Genomic DNA, 19245 nt, shown 5'->3' on the forward strand with positions numbered 1-19245 from the left:
GGGACCAGTGCATCTTGACCCCTGTTTCACACCATATACAAAAAAAAATTTCAAATGAATTGTATATCTAAATATACAGGGTAAAACAAAGATTGTAGAAGATACCATAAGACAATAATCTTCAAGGCCTTGAGGTAGTTACACATCCTTAAACAGGACACAAGATGCATTAACCATAAAGGAAGAGATTGATCAATTGGGCAATAGTAAAATTAAGAATCTCCATTTGTGGAAGGATTTGTGGAAGGGCACTGCGGGGCGTCCCCGGCGGCGCAGCGGTTGGGAGTCCGCCCGCCGACGCAGGGGACGCGGGTTCGAGCCCCGGTCCGGGAAGATCCCACATTGCGCAGAGCAACTAAACCCGTGCACCACAACTACTGAGCCTGCGCCCTAGAGCCCACGAGCCACAACTACTGAGCCCGTGCGCCACAACTACTGAAGCCCGAGCGCCTAGAGCCCGTGCTCCACAATGAGAGAAGCCACCGCAATGAGAAGCCCGTGCACCTGCAACGAAGAGCAGCCCCCGCTCGCCCCAACTAGAGAAAGCCCGCGCGCAGCAACAAAGACCCAACGCAGCCAAAAGTAAATAAAATTTTAAAAAATAAGTAAATAAAAAAGGCACTATTAAACAAATAAAAGAACAAGCCACAGAGGGGTAGAAGATATTTCCACTAAATATAGCCAACTAAAGAAAACCCTGTCCGGAAAAATGAATTCCTACAAATCAAGAAGAAAAAGACATACAAACCAACGTTTTAAATGACAAAAAACAAAAACAAAAAACATGAGCAGGGTTTAACGAGAGGAGATACACAGTTAGTCAATAAACATTTGAATCATGTCTGACTTTATTAGTCAGGGAAATAACACACTAAAGCTACATTGAAATGTCACTTCCCATTTGCCGGAATGGCTAAAATTAAGACCTAGGAGAACATGTGTTGGCGAAGATGTGGAACAAGGAGAACTTCCATGCGCCGCTGATGGGGACAAAAAACATTGTGTTTACCTTGGAGAACCGGCTGGTATCAGCCCTGCCACAGGTGACCCAGCGCCTCTCTCCCCTTCACGTACATGTTCAACAGAACTGTGGACGTGTGTTAACCAAACTCTGTGTACCAGAGTGCTCACAGCAGCACTCCTTGTAATAGCCCTGCAGTGGAAACGGCGCACATGTCCATCGGGGTGGACTGGATAGATAACTGTCCTGCATTCAAATAATTCCATACAGCAGTGCAAGTAAATCATACAACAAGGACCAACCTTAAAACCAGAGTGTTGAACAAAAGAAGCCACACACAGAGTACCTATCCGATCCCCTTGGTACAAAGCTCAAAAACTGGAATAAGTGGTCCTTCTGGTGGAGGCCAGGGGGCCGGTTACCTCTGGGGCAGGGCCAGAGGCCTGCTTGGGAACCCGGGATGTTCCCTCTGGGTGGCGGTACCCAGGTGTGTTCATTTTGTGATAATTTAACAAACCATGTTTACATGATCTTGCACTTTATGTATGTTGTATTTTGACTTTTTAAAATTAAATATAAAACCCATAGTCATATTCCAGTGCTACCTCCCCGACTTTATGCTCAGATAACTGTGATTCAGATGTTGGGTGTTCCTAAACTGTTGAGTTACACATTTGTAGGCATTTTCCTAGTTTCCTGTCCTACATGGTATTTTACCTGCCCCGGATTTAGATTTCAGGAATTTAAATCTCAAGAGGAATCTTATTTCCGAGCTCATGTGAAGCGCCTTTAGCTCCCAAGTGTACAATAATGATTGTGTAAGGGATTAAAATTAAGACACTTGATAAACTGAGTTTATTATGAGTCTTCTTCATTTTGGAAAATATGCTCAAGATAGACCATTTATTATTAGGACTTTTCCAGCTGAAAATAAGTGTTTGAAATGTTAAAATTAAAGGAAGGAATTATATTGGTGATATTTATTCTTATTTTTTAGTTAAATGCTCTGCAAGACCTTCATCCATTACCCAAAATAATTTTGGAATATAGGAAGGTAAGTTAGATTTTTTTTTTGTTTTGTCAGTAAGTTGGTAATGAAGGGGGCCCATATGGCACCGTCTCTGTTCACAAAATCCATCATCACTGAAGTAGCCCTGACAGTGACCTAAAGGGAATATGCAGTTTGTTCACGTTGACCTCGTATTAGCACTGCTTCCTGTACCCAGACATGATATTCCTCAGGTCTACAAACAGCCCTGCTGTGAATCAGAGGAGTCGTAAATGGAAGAGGACAAACAAAAATTCTGAAAGAAGTATTTGGTGTGTCATCCTTGTGTGGCCACAGTGTGACGTAGGCTTCCGTCAGCGCCGAGTTCAGAGGCCTGTCACACAAGCCTCCTCCCTCTCCCAGCCGGGTGGCGTTTTATCATCTCACATTGACACTTACTGACTTATGGACATGCCCCTCTCTCTAGCTATGCTTCTAGCTCCTCCTGTTTTCCCCACTCACATACCTGCCATCTGTTCACAGGTATGACTTGCTGCCGCCCGGACCACTGTTATTTACTGCTGTTGTCCTTGTTAGGGCTGGGCAGCTGTGTGTGCATGGGGTTGGGTGTGGGGAGTAAATGGTAGCACCTGAACTAAAAGAGGCCCCACAGGGGACACTGGGTGCCAGGACTTAGAACTCTCCCTTTGTCTTTGCAACTTTTCTGTAAAAAGAATTATTCCAGGACAAAGTTTATTTTAAAAGGGGTAGGGTGACGTCTTTCTCTGTTGGTCATTGTTATTTAATTCTGGGCACCACATAAGGCCATTTCAGGGCCTCCTGGAGTCACCTGAGGTGACATCAGTGACACATGCCCAGCACTTGTGAGACGTTGCTTTGACACTTGTTCCTAATTTAAACACTTAAACACAGAAAGTGATTACTTTTGTCTTGTAATCTAGGTTCACAAGATCAAGTCAACCTTTGTAGATGGATTACTAGCTTGCATGAAAAAGGTAACTAAAGCTAAGAAAAAAGATATCATGATTGGGAATATGGCTTACACATGGGTTCAGATACATGTAGAATTTCTTTACATAATCTAATATTCTTGAAACTATGAACCATGATTTTGTTATCATTTAGGTCTATAGCATAACAGTTGACATTATACCTTAAAATCTCATATTCATGTGGAAGCTCTACTGCTGACCACGTGCTTTCACATCTGTTATTGCATCTCTTTTCCATAGTCATTTGAGGGACATGTTGTTTTAGTTCATGCATGAGGAGTCTGCAGTCAGAGGTGTTCTGTGACTTGTCTGCGGCCACACAGCAAATGACAGCCCCGGTCTGGGGTACACAGCCCCACCTCGAGTCCACGCTGAGACCCCCACGGCACGTCAGCCCACGTTTCCTACTGCAGCTTCTGCACAGCCTGGGGGAGAATCTCCTTCACCCTGATCACATGCAGGAGTTTGTAACCCCAAGGACTTTTGGGTTGGGAGTTTAGGGCCCGTGGCTCCTGGTTCTCTGGACGGGAGCAATGAGTGTTGTGTGCTGAAGGGGCCAGCGTGTTTGTGACTTCACACGGCACTGTCAGAGCATAAGCTGATTCTTTCCACCTGATAAAGGGCTCCGTTTCCTCCACGTGGAACCAGACTGGAACTGTGACCGGAAGACTGTCAGCCGAGCGTCCTGTAAGTTACCTCCTCTTAATGCCTGTTTCTGTGTCGGGGCTGCAGCTTTGCCTAGACGTGTGTGTGTCTGTGCACTTTTTGTTTGTAAGAGGAGACCCCATACTGATAGGCTGTGGAGTTTTTTCTGTTTATTAATTCAGCCAATGTTCATTTAACACATACTATGTTTGTTTGGTTTTTTTAATTTTTATGGTAGTGTATGTATGTCCGTGCCACTCTCTCACTCTGTCCCAGCTTACCCTTCCCCCTCCCCGTGTCCTCAGGTCCATGCTCTAGTAGCACATACTATGTTTTGGGCCCTTAGTGGGGGATCAGGACACTACACGTGTGAAGTGTTGAGTTAGTGGAGGGTCTTCACACCCAGAGAGGCGCGCACTCTGGTGCTGAGGCAGGAGGGACAGACACCCCTTCCTGCCCCATTCGTCGTTTTCAGATTTGTACTTGACAGGTGGCTCCCCCAGATTATCTCTTTTTTTTTTTTTCCCTTGGCTGTGTTGGGTCTTTGTTGCTGCACGGGCTTTCTCTAGTTGTGGCGAGCGGGGGCTACTCTTCGTTGCGGTGTGCGGGCTTCTCATTGCGGTGGCTTCTCTTGTTGCAGAGCACAGGGTCTAGGTGCACAGGCTTCAGTAGTTGTGGAACACGGGCTCGGTAGTTGCAGCTCACGGGCTTAGTTGCTCTGCGGCATGTGGGATCTTCCTGGACCAGGGCTCGAACCTGTGTCCTCTCCAGATTATCTCTTGCTGAGCTTTATTCTCTTCCAGAAATTTCTCACGTCTCTGGCTTGCCCGTAGCACGCCTCCCAGGTTTTCTGGGATGCTGTAGTTTTACTTATTTATTTTTCTGTTATTTCAGTTGAATTTTTTGAAAAAGGAGATAAACATCATGTGTGCATTTGGCCCCCACCTTTGACTCAAAGTGTACATCATTTTAACAGCTGCATTGTACGCTACTTAGTGGCTGTCCCTGTTGAGAGTCATTTAGATCATTGTCAGTTTTAATTATTTTATATGTGCCATAAACTTACTTGTACAAATATTTTTGGTATGTTTTTCTGTTGATTTCCATAGCATAAATTCCTGGAGTTGGAACTTCTGAGTCAAAGTATATGTGTATTTTTAAGGCTTTGCATTGCCAGATTGTCCTCCAGAGAAAAAAAAGTTTTACGTTCCCAATCAATTTGTAAAATGTTTGGTTCCCTACATCCTTGCCAGTACAGGGAGTCTTCATTTTGATTACTAGTTCATGGCTTGATCTTTAAATATCTGTTCCTTTGAACATTAAGTGAGGTTGACTATATAAAAGTTATTCTTCTGTGAGTTGTCTGTTCATGTCATTTCGCACATGTCTCTGGAGGACGTATATTTTTTTCTATAGGTATGGAAAAGTTCTTTATATAACAAAGATCAACCCTTTGCAAAATACTGAATTCTTTTTCTCCATTTTTCTTTTGCCCCTTAATTTTTAAAATATATGTTTGCTATACTTAAAATGGCTTTTTCATTATACAAATAATATATAATTCTAAAGAATTCAAACAATAGATAAAAATATAAATAACAAAGTAAAAGTCACCTGAAATGCCACATCATTAACATTTTAGTGACCATACTCTCTTTCTTTCTGCACACACGTATGTGCATGCACTCACACGTGCACACACATTTACATGACTGGGATTATATCATACATGTTTTTTTAAATTGCAGACACTCCCTCACCACACCCATATCTCAGCCCCTTACCCTCAGGCCCAGTGCCATTGGAAGCTCATGTTAGCAGCCTAGAGTGTATACATCCATATTTTCCTCCAGACTTATAATAAAATCTTATACAGACCCATATGTATGTATGTATGTATCTATCTATCTATCTATATATACAGAGACACGAAATGACCTTGTCATTCTTATTTTACAGAATTAGAATTTTATTTTTCTGCTTCTCGCTTTTCTCTCTCAGCAACAGCTCGTGGAATCCCTGCAGTTCCTCTGACAGGGTTCTGTTTCACCTTTTAAAAAAAATTGAAGTATAGTTAACTTGCAATATTACATTAGTTTTAGGTGTACTACATGGTGATTTGATATTTTAACATTACGCACCATACAGCGTTATCACACTGTTATTGACTATATTCCCTGTGCTGCACATTACATCCCTGTGAGTTATTTTAAAATAAATGCCCTGTTTCTCCATGTTTCTCTTGGAGTTGGGACCATCTTTCTTCTTTCCTGATGTCAATGGAAATAATTAATTAACAATCTAAAATAGGATAGAAAAGAGTTTTATTTGACCCAAACTGAGGACTATAGCCCAGGAGACACAGATTCAAGAAGCACTTGAGTTGTGTTCCGTCAGACTACAAAATGGGGGAGGTGTATGAAGGCAAAAAACTCAAGGTTGCAGTTAGTTACATGAGTTGTCTATAGGGAATTATAATTGGATGTGGCAAGAAGTAAGGGTGCTTGTTAAGCATGGATTGGTTGGGGTCTGAAATGGTTGCATAGTTACAAGCAGGGGTGTGGGGGGACCTTGAGACCATAAGGTTGCAGCTGGCAGCTGCTGGCAGATACGGTTTTGAGAATGGCTGGTGGTGTCCTTGAGCTTTATACAGTTCAGGAAATTCACATTCTCAGTGATGTAGGAATGTGTCTGAAACCACATCCACACTGGCCACCCACCTTCATCCTGGTTGCCTGAACCATAGTTGCCCCATTTTGATTTCTAAATGCATTCTTTTCTGTACTGGTTAAAGCAGATGTACAATGCCTGTTGGACAGGCCATAAGACAGGCTGTGCTAGTTAGCATAAAGTTCAAGCCAAATCATGTGTAAGCCAGGATGACTTCTCAGTATGTGAAAATTTCTTCCATCACCTGATACAGGCATTCAGTGATATAAATTTACTCCCGGGTACTGCTTTCTGGCATTCAGTAAATTCTGGTATGTTGTATTTCACTTTCATTTAGTTCAGAATCTTTTCTAGTATGTCTTCTTTGACCCATGGGCTATTTAGAAGTTTGTTACTTAGTTTCCAAGTAATTGGTGATTTTCCAGTTATCTAACTGTTACTGATTTCTAATGTAATTTCACTGTGGTCAAAGGATATACCCTGAATGGCTTGAATCCTTTTAAATTTATTCAGACTTGTTTTCTTGCCCAGAAAATGGTCTATCTTGGTAACTGTTCCATGTGCACTTGAAAAGAATGTTCATTCTGTTAATGTGGGTGGAATGTTTTATAAATACCAATTAGATCAAGTTGGTTGATGGTGCTGTCCAAGTCTGCTATATCCCTGCTGGTTTTCTGTCTGATTGTTCAATCCGTTGTTGAGAGAAGGGTATTGAAGTCTGCAGCACAATTGTGGAATTTTCATTTTATCCTTACAGTTCTACCTCTTCTATATCCTTGTAGTTTTTGCTCTTTTATAAGGAGCAGAAACATTAAGGATTTTGTCCGCCTGATGAATTTACCCTTTTATTTTTATGAAATTCCCTTTTTATCCCTGGTAATATTTATTTGCTCTGTGAAATATATTTTGTCTAATATTAAAATATTAGTTTAAAAATAATTAACAAAATATATCAAAGATAATTTTAGAAATAATAAAATTAATAAAAATGTAATTTAATATTAATGTTAAAATAGCAACTGCAGTTTTCTTTTGACTAGTGTTAGGGCATTTTCCATCCTTTTACTTTTAAACTATCTCATTTTATATAAAGTACATTTATTGTAGGAAGTATGTAGTTGGTCTTGCTTTTTTTATCCATTTTGATAATATCTGCCTTTTGATTAGGATGTTCAGTCCATTTACATTTTTTTTTGAATTTTATTTTATTTTTTTTATACAACAGGTTCTTATCAGTCTATTTACATTTATTGTGATTATTCATAGGATTCGATTTAAGTCTATTATCTTGCTATGTGTTCTATATTTATCCCAATTGTTCTTTGTCCCCCTTTTCCTCTTTCTCTGCCTTCTTTTGGATTGAGTTGTTTTTTTTTTTTTTTTTTTTTTTGGTGATACACGGGCCTCTCACTGTCGCGGCCTCTCCCGTTGCGGAGCACAGGCTCCGGACGCGCAGGCGCAGCGGCCACGGCTCACGGGCCCAGCCGCTCCGCGGCACGTGGGATCCTCCCGGACCGGGGCACGAACCCGCGTCCCCCGCATCGGCAGGCGGACTCTCAACCACTGCGCCACCAGGGAAGCCCTGGATTGAGTTTTTAATGATTCTCTTTTATCTTTTTTGATGTATTAGCTGTAACTCTTTGTTTTGTTATTTTAGTGGTTAATTTAGGGTTCACAGCCTACAACTTTAACTTACCACAGTCTATCTTCAAGTAGTTGTGTCATCCCACATATAGTATTGTATAAGAACCTTACACTAGTACAGTCCCATTTCTCCTCCTGGCCTTTGTGCTATGATTGTCTTTTATTTTACTTTATATATGTTATAAATTCCACAATATATTTTATTTTTGTTTAAATAGTCCATATCTCTTAAGTAGATTTAAATAATAAGAAAAATCTTGAATATTTGCCCATGTAAATTTTCAGTGCTCCTCATTTCCTTGTGTACATCCAGATTTCTACTTGGTATCATTTTCCTTCTGCCTAAAGGATACCCTTTAACATTTCTTATACTGTGGGTTTGCTGTTGATGATTTCTTTTAGTGTTTGTAGGTCTGAAAATATCTTTATTTCACCTTTGTTTTTAAAAGTTATTTTTGTGAGGTATAAAATTCTCAAATTCTCAGTTGAAAGTTTTTTCTTTCAATACTTTGAAGATGTTACTTCACTCTCTTCTCTCATTGTTTCTGCTGAGAAATGTGTCATCATTATCTTCGTTTCTCCATCTGTAATGTGCCTTTTTTTTCTGGCTGTTTTTAACGTTTTCTCTTAATCACTACTTTTGAGAAATTTGATTATGATGTACGTTGGTGTAATTTTTTCATGTTTCTATGTTTCAGTTTCTTGGATCTGTGGGTTTATAGTTTTAATCAAATTTGTAAAATTACTGGCAATTATTTATTCACGTACTTTTTGTGTTACTTCTCTCTCCTCGCCTCTGGAACTCCATTTATAATTACATATAGTAGGTCACTTGTATTTGTCTCATAGCTCACTGAAACTCATTTTTCCTCTTTTCCTTCGATATTTTTCCTGTTTCAATTCGGATAGTTTCTATTGTTATATCCTATAGTTCACTAATCTTTTCTTTTGTCATGTCAAATCTGTTGTTAATCCCATTGAGTATCTTTTCCACATTAATTATATGTTACAGTTTTCATTTCTAGAAATTTACTTTGGATCTTTTTTATGCCATCCATGTCTCTACTTCATCTTTAATATATTGGATATAGTTGTAATAACTGTTTCAATGTCCTAGTCTGTACTTTCAACATCTGTGTCCATTATAGGTTAGTTTCAGTAGATGATTACTCTAATTAGGACTCCATTTTCCTGCTTCCTTTTATGTGTGGTCATCTTTGTTCGGGTACCAGACATTGTGGATTTTATATTATTGGGTGATGGAACTTTATGCATTCCTGTAAATATCCTGAGCTTTGCTCTGGGTTAGGTTACTGGGAAACAGTTTTTTCCTTTCTGGTCTTGGTTTTATGATTTGTTGGGCAGGCCCAGAGAAGTGCTACTTATAAAACTAATTATTCCCCATCCTTGAGGAAAGACCTTCTGAGTATTCTACCTATTGTCTATAGATTATGAGTTTTCTAAGAATGGCTGATGAGGGACTTTCCTGGTGGTCCAGTGGGTAAGACTCCACTCTCCCAATGCGGGGGGCCAGGATTCAATCCCTGGTTGGGGAACTAGATCCTGCATGCATGCCGTAACTAAGAGTTTGCATGCTGCAACTAAGGAGTCTGCATGCTGCAGCTAAGAAGTCCACATGCCACAACTAAGAAGCCTGTATGCCTCAACTAAAAGATCCCACATGCCACAACTAAGACCTGGTGCAGCCAAAGTATAAATAAATGAATAAATAAATAAATAAAGAGCTTAAAAAAAAAAAGAACGGCTGGTGGGAACAGGAGACTTTCCTGCCCGTGTGTGAGTGTTGTACACAGTTTCCAACCCCTTTAGATGGCTTTTTCCCAGCCTTTGGTAGTTTTCTCACAGGCATGCACTCATCAGCTCTCTGCTGGGCTCAAGAAAATGATGATTTTATAGATTATCTGTCTGTCCTAATTATTAGGGTGCTTTTCAATTGTATACTTCCCAAGTGGAAGTAGAATCTCCCATCTGATAATTTTTAATCCACCTAAAACCCTGCATTCTTTCTGTCCTCTTCGCCTCGGAGAGTACATTAATCAGTATTTGTTTTATCGGAACCTCAGTCTTGTGTCCCTCTGAGGTAGTCCCCAAACTCCCCCTTCGTGATGCTTATTACATTGTATTTTAACTGCCTGTTTATTTCTGTGTACCTCACTGGATTGTAAATTTCATGAGAACAGGGACCTTTCCCGCCTGCTTCACTGACTATTTCCAGGCCTGGCTCTGTACCTGGAACACAGTAGGCGCCAAGTTTTTATTGAATGAAAAACTGGACGTGTGATCCACTCTCAAGTCGTCTTCCAGTGTCTCAGGGTCACCCGGTTCAGGACATCATCGAGATGGCAGCGTGTTGACAATGGGGGCCAAACCCTTCCCCGTGCTGGACCATCGTGCCTTCTTCCCTGGCCTGAGTTGGTCATGGGTCTCCTGTTGGTCTAGATTCCCCTCTTCCCCTGCCTCCGATACTGCAGGGGTCATGCCTGTCAGTCTGTTTCGTGCGTCCCTCTCATGCCTATTGTGTTTTTACAAGACCTTCTCCTGGGAAGGTGCCGAGCACCTGCCAGGAGCCGCATTCTTACCATCTCTTCATCATCTAATACCTCCTTATCAGGCATGGCTTTAGATGTCCCTTCTAATGTTTCCACGTCGACAACGCCAGTTTTTGTCAATGCCTTCGTTTCACTGCAGTGCCATCCGCGGTACTGGCTCAGAATTTATCAACATTTTGCAATTCAAAATATCTGACCTTTCACACTGTATTTTTATGAATTCTCTAGTATCCAGAGACCTCATTCTTCTTCTAGGTTAGTGTTTAAAAAAGTTTTTAATGTTACTCTTTTAAAAATGTATTGATTGGAAATGTTAAAATCCAGCCATTATTTAGCTGGACTTTTGCTTTAGTTCCTTTGTGAATCTTTTCTCTTTTTTTCACATCTTTAATGGAGTATAATTGCTTTACAATGGTGTGTTGGTTTCTGCTTTATAACAAAGTGAATCAGTTATACATATACATATGTTCCCATATCTCTTCCCTCTTGCGTCTCCCTCCCTCCCACCCTCCCTATCCCACTAGGTGGTCACAAAGCACCGAGCTGATCTCCCTGTGCTGTGCAGCTGCTTCCCACTAGCCATCCACTTGACATTTGGTAGTGTATATATGTCAGTGCTACTCTCTCACTTTGTCCCAGCTTCCCCTTCCCGCTGTGTGCCCTCAAGTCTGTTCTCTACATCTGCATCTTTATTCCTGCCCTGCCACTAAGTTCATCAGTACTGCTTTTTAAAATTCCGTATATGTGTGTTAGCATACGGTATTTGTTTTTCTCTTTCTGACTCACCTCACTCTGTATGACAGACTCTAGGTCCATCCACCTCACTACAAATAATTCAATTTTGTTTCTTTTTACTGATGAGTAATATTCCATTGTATATATGTGACACATCTTCTTATCCATTCATCTGTTGAGGGACACTTAGGTTGCTTCCATGTCCTAGGAATCTCCTGGCTATTGTAAATAGTACTGCAGTAAACATCGTGGAACATGTCTCTTTTTGAATTATGGTTTTCTCAGGGTATATGCCCAGTAGTGGGATTGCTGGGTCATATGGTAGTTCTATTTTTAGTTTTTAAGGAACCTCCATACTGTTCTCCATAGTGACTGTATCAATTGACATTCCCACCAACAGTGTAGGAAGGTTCCCTTTTCTCCACACCCTCTGCAGCACTTATTGTTTGTAGATTTTTTGATGATGGCCATTCTGACCGGTATGAGGTAATACCTCATTGTGGTTTTGATTTGCATTTCTCTAATGATTAGTGATGTTGAGCATCTTTTCATGCATTTGTTGGCCATCTGTATGTCTTCTTTGGAGAAATGTCTATTTAGGTCTTCCACCCATGTTTGGACTGGGTTGTTTGTTTTTTTTGCTATTGAGCTGCATGAGGTGCTTGTATATTTTGGAGATTAATCTTTTGTCAGTTGCTTCATTTGCAAATATTTTCTCCCATTCTGAGAGTTGTCTTTTCACCTTGTTTATGGTTTCTGTTGCTGTGCAAAAGCTTTTAAGTGTCATTAGGTCCCATTTGTTTACTTTTGTTTTTATTTCCCTTTCTCTAGGAAGTGGGTCAAAAAGGATCTTGCTGTGATTTATGTCATAGAGTGTTCTGCCTATGTTTTCCTCTAAGAGTTTTATAGTGTCTGGCCTTACATTTAGGTCTTTAATCCATTTTGAGTTTATTTTTGTGTATGGTATTAGGGTGTGTTCTAATTTCATTCTTTTACATGTAGCTGTCCAGTTTTCCCAGCACCACTTATTGAAGAGGCTGTCTTTTCTCCATTGTATATTCTTGCCTCCTTTGTCAAAAATAAGGTGACCATATGTGCATGGGTTTATCTCTGGGCTTTCTATCCTGTTCCATTGATCTATATTTCTGTTTTTGTGCCAGTACCATACTGTCTTGAGTACTGTAGCTTTGTAGTATAGTGTGAAGTCAGGGAGCCTGATTCCTCCAGTTCCGTTTTTCTTTCTCAAGATTGCTTTGGCTATTAAGGGTCTTTTGTGTTTCCATACAAATTGTAAAATTTTTTGTTCTAGTTCTGTGAAAAATGCCCTTGGTAGTTTGCTAGGGATTGCATTGAATCTGTAGATTGCTTTGGGTAGTATAGTCATTTTCACAATATTGATTCTTCCAATCCAGGAGCATGGTATATGTCTCCATCTGTTTACGTTATCTTTGATTTCTTTCATCAGTGTTTTATAGTTTTCTGAGTACAGGTTTTTTGCCTCCTTAGGTAGGTTTATTCCTAGGTATTTTATTCTTTTTTTATTCTTTTTGTTGCAATGGTAAATGGGATTGTTTCCTTAATTTCTCTTTCTGATATTTCGTTGTTATTGTATAGGAATGCAAGAGATTTCTATGCATTAATTTTGTATCCTGAAACCTTACCAAATTCATTGATTAGTTCTAGTAGTTTTCTGGTGGCATCTTTAGGATTTTCTATGTTTAGTATCATGTCATCAGCAAACAGTGACTGTCTTACTTCTTCTTTTCCAATTTGTATTCCTTTTATTTCTTTTTCTTCTCTGATTGCTCTGGCTAGCACTTCCAATACTATGTTGAATAAGAGTGGCGAGAGTGGATATCCTTGTCTTGTTCCTGATTTTAGAGGAAATGCTTTCAGTTTTTCACTGTTGAGCATGATGTTTATTGTGGGTTTGTCATATATGGCTTTTATTATGTTGAGGTAGGTTCCCTCTATGCACACTTTCTGGAGAGTTTTTATCATAAATGGGTGTTGAATTTTGTCAAAAGCTTTTTCTGCATCTATGGAGATGATCATATGGTTTTTATTCTTTAATTTGTTAAATGGTGTATCACATTGATTGTTTTGTGTATATTGAAGAATCCTTGCATCTCTGGGATAAATCCCACTTGATCATGGTATATGATCCTTTTAATGTGTTGTTGGATTCTATTTACTAGTATTTTGTTGAGGATTTTTGCGTCTATGTTCATCAGTGATATTGGTCTGTAATTTTCTTTTTTTGTGATATCTTTGTTTGGTTTTGGTATCAGGGTGATGGTGGTCTCGTAGAACAAGTTTGGGAGTGTCCCTCCCTCTGCAATTTTTTGGAAGAGTTTGACAAGGATAGGTGTTAACTCTTCTCTAAATGTTTGATAGAATTCGCCTGTGAAGCCATCAGTACTGGACTTTTGTTTGTTGGAAGATTTTTAATTACAGTTTCAATTTCATTACCTGTGATTGGTCTGTTTATATTTCCTAATTCTTCCTGGTTCAATCTTGGAAGGTTGTACTTTTCCAAGAATTTGTCCATTTCTTTCAGGTTGTCCATTTTATTGGCATATAGTTGCTTGTAGTAGTCTCTTATGGTCTTTTGTATTTCTGTGGTGTCAGTTGTAATCTCTCCTTTTCATTTGTAATTTTATTTATTTGAGTCCTCTCCCTTCTTTTCTTGATGAGTCTGGCTAAAGGTTTATCGATTTTGTTTATCTTCTCAAAGAACCAGCTTTTAGTTTTATTGATCTTTGCTATTGTTTTCTTTGTTTCTATTTCATTTATTTCTGCTCTGATCTTTATGATTTCTTTCCTTCTACTAATTTTGGGTTTTCTTTGTCCTTCTTTTTCTAGTTGTTTTAGGTGTAATGTTAGATTGGTTATTGATTTTTGTTGATTGAGATTTTTCTTGTTTCTTGAGGTGAGCTTGAATTGCTATGAACTTCCTTCTTAGAACTGCTTTTGCTGCGTCCCATAGGTTTTGGATCGTCATGTTTTCATTGTCATTTGTTTCTAGGTATTTTTTGATTTCTCTTTGATTTCTTCAGTGATCTCTTGGTTATTTAGCCTCCATGTATATGTGTTTTTTACTGGTTTTTTCCTGTAATTGATTTCTAATCTCATAGCATTGTGGTGTCCTTCCTTATCTCTTGTAACAGTTTTTATTTTAAAGTCTATTCTATCTGATATGAGTATTGCTGCTCCAGCTTTCCTGTGATTTCCATTTGCATGGGATATTTTTTTCCATCCCCTCACTTTCAGTCTATATGTGTCCCTAGGTCTGAAGTGGGTTTCTTGTAGACAGCATATATAAGGGTCTTGTTTTTGTATCCATTCAGCCAGTCTGTGCCTTTTGGTTGGAGCATTTAATCCATTTACATTCAAGGTGATTATCAATATGTATGTTCCTATTACCATTTTCTGAATTGATTTGGGTTTTTAAAAAATAAATTTATTTATTATTTTTGGCTGTGATGGGTCTTTGCTGCTGTGTGCAGGCTCTCCCTAGTTGCGGCAAGTGGGGGCCACTCCTCCCTGCAGTGCGCGGGCCTCTCACTGCAGTGGCCTCTCCCATTGTGGAGCATGGGCTCCAGGCACATGGGCCTCAGCCGTTGTGGCTCGCGGGCTTCAGTAGTTGTGGTTGGCAGGCTCTAGAGTGCAGGCTCAGCAGTTGTGGCACACAGGCTTAGTTGCTCCACGGCATGTGGGATCCTCCCGGACCAGAGCCTGAACTCATGTCCCCTGCATTGGCAGGCGGACTCTCATCCTCTGAGCCATTAGGGAAATACCTGGGTTTGTTTTTGTGGGTCTTTTCCTTCTCTTGTGTTTCCTGCCTAGAGAAGTTCCTTTAGCATTTGTTGTAAAGCTGGTTTGGTGGTGCTGAATTCTCTTCGCTTTTGCTTGTCTGTAAAGGTTTTAATTTCTCTGTCGAATCTGAATGCGATCCTTGCTGGGTAGAGTAATCGTGGTTGTAGGTTTTTCCCTTTCATCGCTTTGAATATGTCCTGCCACTCCCTTCTGGTTTGCAGAGTTTCTGCTGAAAGATCATCTGTTAACCTTATGGGAATTCCCTTGTATGTTATTTGTTGCTTTTCCCTTGCTGCTTTTAATATTTTTTCTTTGTATTTAATTTTTGATAGTTTGATTAATATGTGTCTTGCCTTGTTTCTCTTTGGGTTTATCCTGTGTGGGACTCTGCACTTCCTGGACTTGATTGACTATTTCCTTTCCCATGTTAAGGAAGGAAGTTTTTGACTATAATGTCTTCAAATATTTTCTCAGACCCTTTCTTTTTCTCTTCTTCTGGGACCCCTATAATTCAAATGTTGGTGTGTTTAGTGTTGTCCCAGAGGTCTCTGAGACTGTCCTCAATTCTTTTCATTCTTTTTTCTTTATTCTGCTCCCTGGCAGTTATTTCCACCATTTTATCTTCCAGATCACTTATCTGTTCTTCTGCCTCAATTATTCTGCTATTGACTCCTTCTAGAATATTTTTAATTTCAGTTATTGTGTTGTTCATCACTGTTTGTTTGCTCTTTAGTTCTTCTAGATCCTTGTTCAGTGTTTCTTATATTTTCTCCATTCTGTTTCTGAGATTTTGGATCATCTTTACTATCATTACTCTGAATTCTTTTTCAGGTTGGTTGCCTATTTCATCTTCATTTATTTGGTCTTGTAGGTTTCTACCTTGCTCCTTCTTCTGTAACGTATTTTTTTGTCGTTTCATTTTTTTGTTGTTGTTTTGATGGGTGGTGCTGTATTCCTGTCTTACTGATTGTTTGGCCTGAGGTGTCCAGCACTGGAGTTTGCAGACAGTTAGATAGAGGTGGGTCTTGGTGCTTAGATGAAGACCTCCAGGAGGCCTCACTCCAATTACTATTCCCTGGGGTCTAAGGTTCTCTATTAGTCCAGTGGTTTGGACTCAGAGCTCCCACCACAGGAGCTCAGGCCCTACCTACAGCCTGGGAACCAAGATCCTGCAAGCCGTGTGGTGTGGCAAAAAAAGAAAAAGAAAAAAAAAAGGAGCAATACAATAACAAAGAACAAAAATAAATAAATTTAGAAAGATAAGAACTATACTAGGAAAAATTAAAATATAATTGAAACAACTGCAACAAGGTAAAATAAAACCACAACAGAAAAAAGAAAAAAAAAAGAGGGGAGAACAAGCCAAAAGGAGCAGAACAATGACGAAGTATAAAGAATAAAATAAAATTAGAAAAACAAAAGATTTATTAGAAAAAATAAAAATATAAATGAATCAACAACAATGAACCAACAAGGTAAAACAGAACCCCAATCTAAAAGAGGAAAAAGAAAAAAAAAAAAAAAGAAAGCCTTGGTGATGGGGGCGGAGTTTAGGCAGGGTTGTAACTTAGGCAAGGGCAGGCTTTAGGGTGGGGCAGGACCTAGGCGGGTGGGGGGTGATGTTCAAGCGTGGGCCGGGGCCTCTGCTTAGGACCTGCTCGTGGAAGGGGAGAGGCAGTACATGGAAAGGAGGTTCCTCTGGAGTGTGGAGTTCCGGAGTTTGGAGGTAGGGCCCTGAGTGAGGGTGTGTGGGTGGGGTTTAGGCCCAGCGCATTGTAGGGGGTCTCAGAGGGGGTCTCCGAGTGTAGAGGTAGGGTGCTGGCTGGGGGTCTGCACGTGGGAGGGAGGCTTCCAGGGCAGAAGATTAGTCCCGGGTGCCCAAGAGGCTCCCCGGTGCCTAAGTGGACAGGGAAAGCACAGGGCCCTGTTCCCTTCTGTTCCTTCACGCCCCTCTCCCACTGTCTCTCCTAGGGTCTCCCCCGTCCCTGCTGGACCCCTCACCGTGGGTGGGTCCCGCTGGGTGTAGGAACTCCTCCCCTCCCCCAGCCACCCCTCAGGGGTGCCAGTCCCAGAGGTCCGGCCTTTACTTTTGTTCCCCCTTCCCTCCCTCCCACTCCCTCAGGACTCATGTGGCTGGAGGGGGCCTCTGTGGGCAGAGGATCAGGCCTGGGATCTCAGCAGGCTCCTGGGGGCCCAAGAGGGCAGGGGAAACCTGGCCACACTCCCTTTTGATCGTCTGCCCTCCCAATGGTCCCCCAATGTCCCCATTTGGGTGTGGGATCCCCTCCCCTCCCCCAGCCGCCCCTGAGGGGCACTAGCCCCTCCTGCCTCCACTTCTCCTCCCTCCTCACTCCCCCTCATGCCACACATCCTACCCAGTTTCTTGGGGTTCCTCCGTCCCCTTAGGTGTCCGTGGTCCCCCACCGGTGCCTGGTAGGGGCCCTAGTTGTGCGGAGATGCATTCTCCTAGTCCACCATCTTGACTCCACCTCTCCTTTGTGCGTCTTTTTCCTCTTAGTTTTCTTTATTTTTCTAAATATATGTCCAATATTTTATTAGCACATTTGTACTAGCCTTTTGGTATGTGAGTTGGAACCAAATTAAGATTTTGTCATACTATGAGTAATAACTTCAATATGGTTGATGATTGCTTGACTCCTCATGCTTCCCCCTGCCTTGAGCCTTTGTTCCCATTACCTCTGCTAGATACCTTTTCCACCCCTAGATCCCTCAGCATATCCTCCTCCAGGTATGAGTGGAAATTTAGTTTTTGGGTTTTTTAAATTTAATTTAATTTAATTTTTTTGGCTGCATTGGGTCTTCATTGCTGCTCTTGGGCTTTTCTCTAGTTGTGGTGAGCGGGGGCTACTCTTCCTTGTGATGCATGGACTTCTCACTGTGGTGGCTTCTCTTGTTGCAAGACACAGGCTCTAGGTGCATGGGCTTCAGTAGTTGTGGCACTTGGGCTCAGCAGTTGTGGTGTGTGGGCTATAGAGTGCAGGCTCAGTAGTTGTGGCTCATGGGCTTAGTTGCTCCGTGGCATGTGGGATCTTCCTGGACCAGGGCTCAAACCCGTGTCCTCTGCATTGGCAGGTGGATTCTTAACCACTGCACCACCAGGGAAGTCCCGGCAATTTAGTTTTGAAGACATCTGTGGTTTTCCATGTTTTGGCTATAATAAATAAAGCTGCTATAAGCATTGATGTACAGATTTTTGTTTGAACTTAAGTCTTCATTTCTCTGGGATAAGTGTCTAGGAGTGCAATTGCTGAATCATATTTTTTTAAAAATATATGCTGAATTTTATGTGCTAATATTTTAAAAGGATTTTTGTGTGTTTATTCGTGAGAGATATTGATCTGTTCTTATCTGGTTTGGTATCAGAATAATACTAGTTTCATAAAATGGGAAATGTTCCTTCCTCTTGCATTTTCTTGAAGATATTGTGTGGAATTGTGTTAATTCTTTCAATATTTGGTAGAATTTGTCAATAAAATCATCTGGGCCCAAAGATTTATTTTTGGAGAGTTCCTAAAATTATGAGTTCAATTTCCTTAATATTTATTGGCTTATTGATATTATGTTTCATATTGGATGAATTTTTATTGTTTGTACTTTTTGAGAAATTGGTCCTTTTTTCCTGAGTTGTGAAATTAATGTGTGTGTAATTGTTCATTAGCATTTCCTTATCCTTTTGATGTCTGTAGGGTCTGTAGTGATGCTCCCTATTTCATTCCTGACATTGGTAATTTGTGTCTTCTCTCTTTTTTCTTTGTCAATCTAGCTAGAGTTTTGTCAATATTATTGAGTTTTTCAATGAAGCAGCTATTTGTTTCATTGGTTTTTCTCTGCTTTCAATTTTATCAATTTCAGTTTTTCATTATTCCCTTTCTTCTGCTTGATTTGGGTGTATTTTGCTTTTCTTTTTCTAGGTTCTTAAGGTGGGATCTTAGATTATTCCTTTGAGACTTTTCCTTTTTTCTCATGTATGCATTTTTAGTGCTATAAAATTTCCTTCTCAGCATTGCTCTAGCTGTACCCCATAAGTTTTGATGTGTTGTATTTTGTCACAGAAAAAATGCACCAGACAGAGTTAAACAGGCAAGGAAGAGTTTGTTCAGGATTATTGCAATAAGGGAGAGAGATTGAACTACTCTAAATGCAGTGAAGAGAGCTGGAGATTTATAGCTAATGGGGAGG

General features: G+C 40.5%; 1 protein-coding gene across 1 annotated transcript in view; it reads left to right on the top strand.

Moving 5' to 3' along the window:
• Positions 1-19245, top strand: part of POLN (DNA polymerase nu) — a 157573-nt gene that overhangs the window by 62189 nt on the left and 76139 nt on the right. The window contains exons 12-14 of the mRNA XM_059065997.2: positions 1959-2015; positions 2912-2965; positions 3584-3649. Coding sequence (XP_058921980.1) covers positions 1959-2015; positions 2912-2965; positions 3584-3649 — 177 coding nt within the window. The remainder of the gene's footprint in view (positions 1-1958; positions 2016-2911; positions 2966-3583; positions 3650-19245) is intronic.

The sequence above is a fragment of the Kogia breviceps genome, chromosome 6 (genome assembly GCF_026419965.1).
Source record: "Kogia breviceps isolate mKogBre1 chromosome 6, mKogBre1 haplotype 1, whole genome shotgun sequence".
Lineage (NCBI taxonomy): Eukaryota > Metazoa > Chordata > Mammalia > Artiodactyla > Physeteridae > Kogia > Kogia breviceps.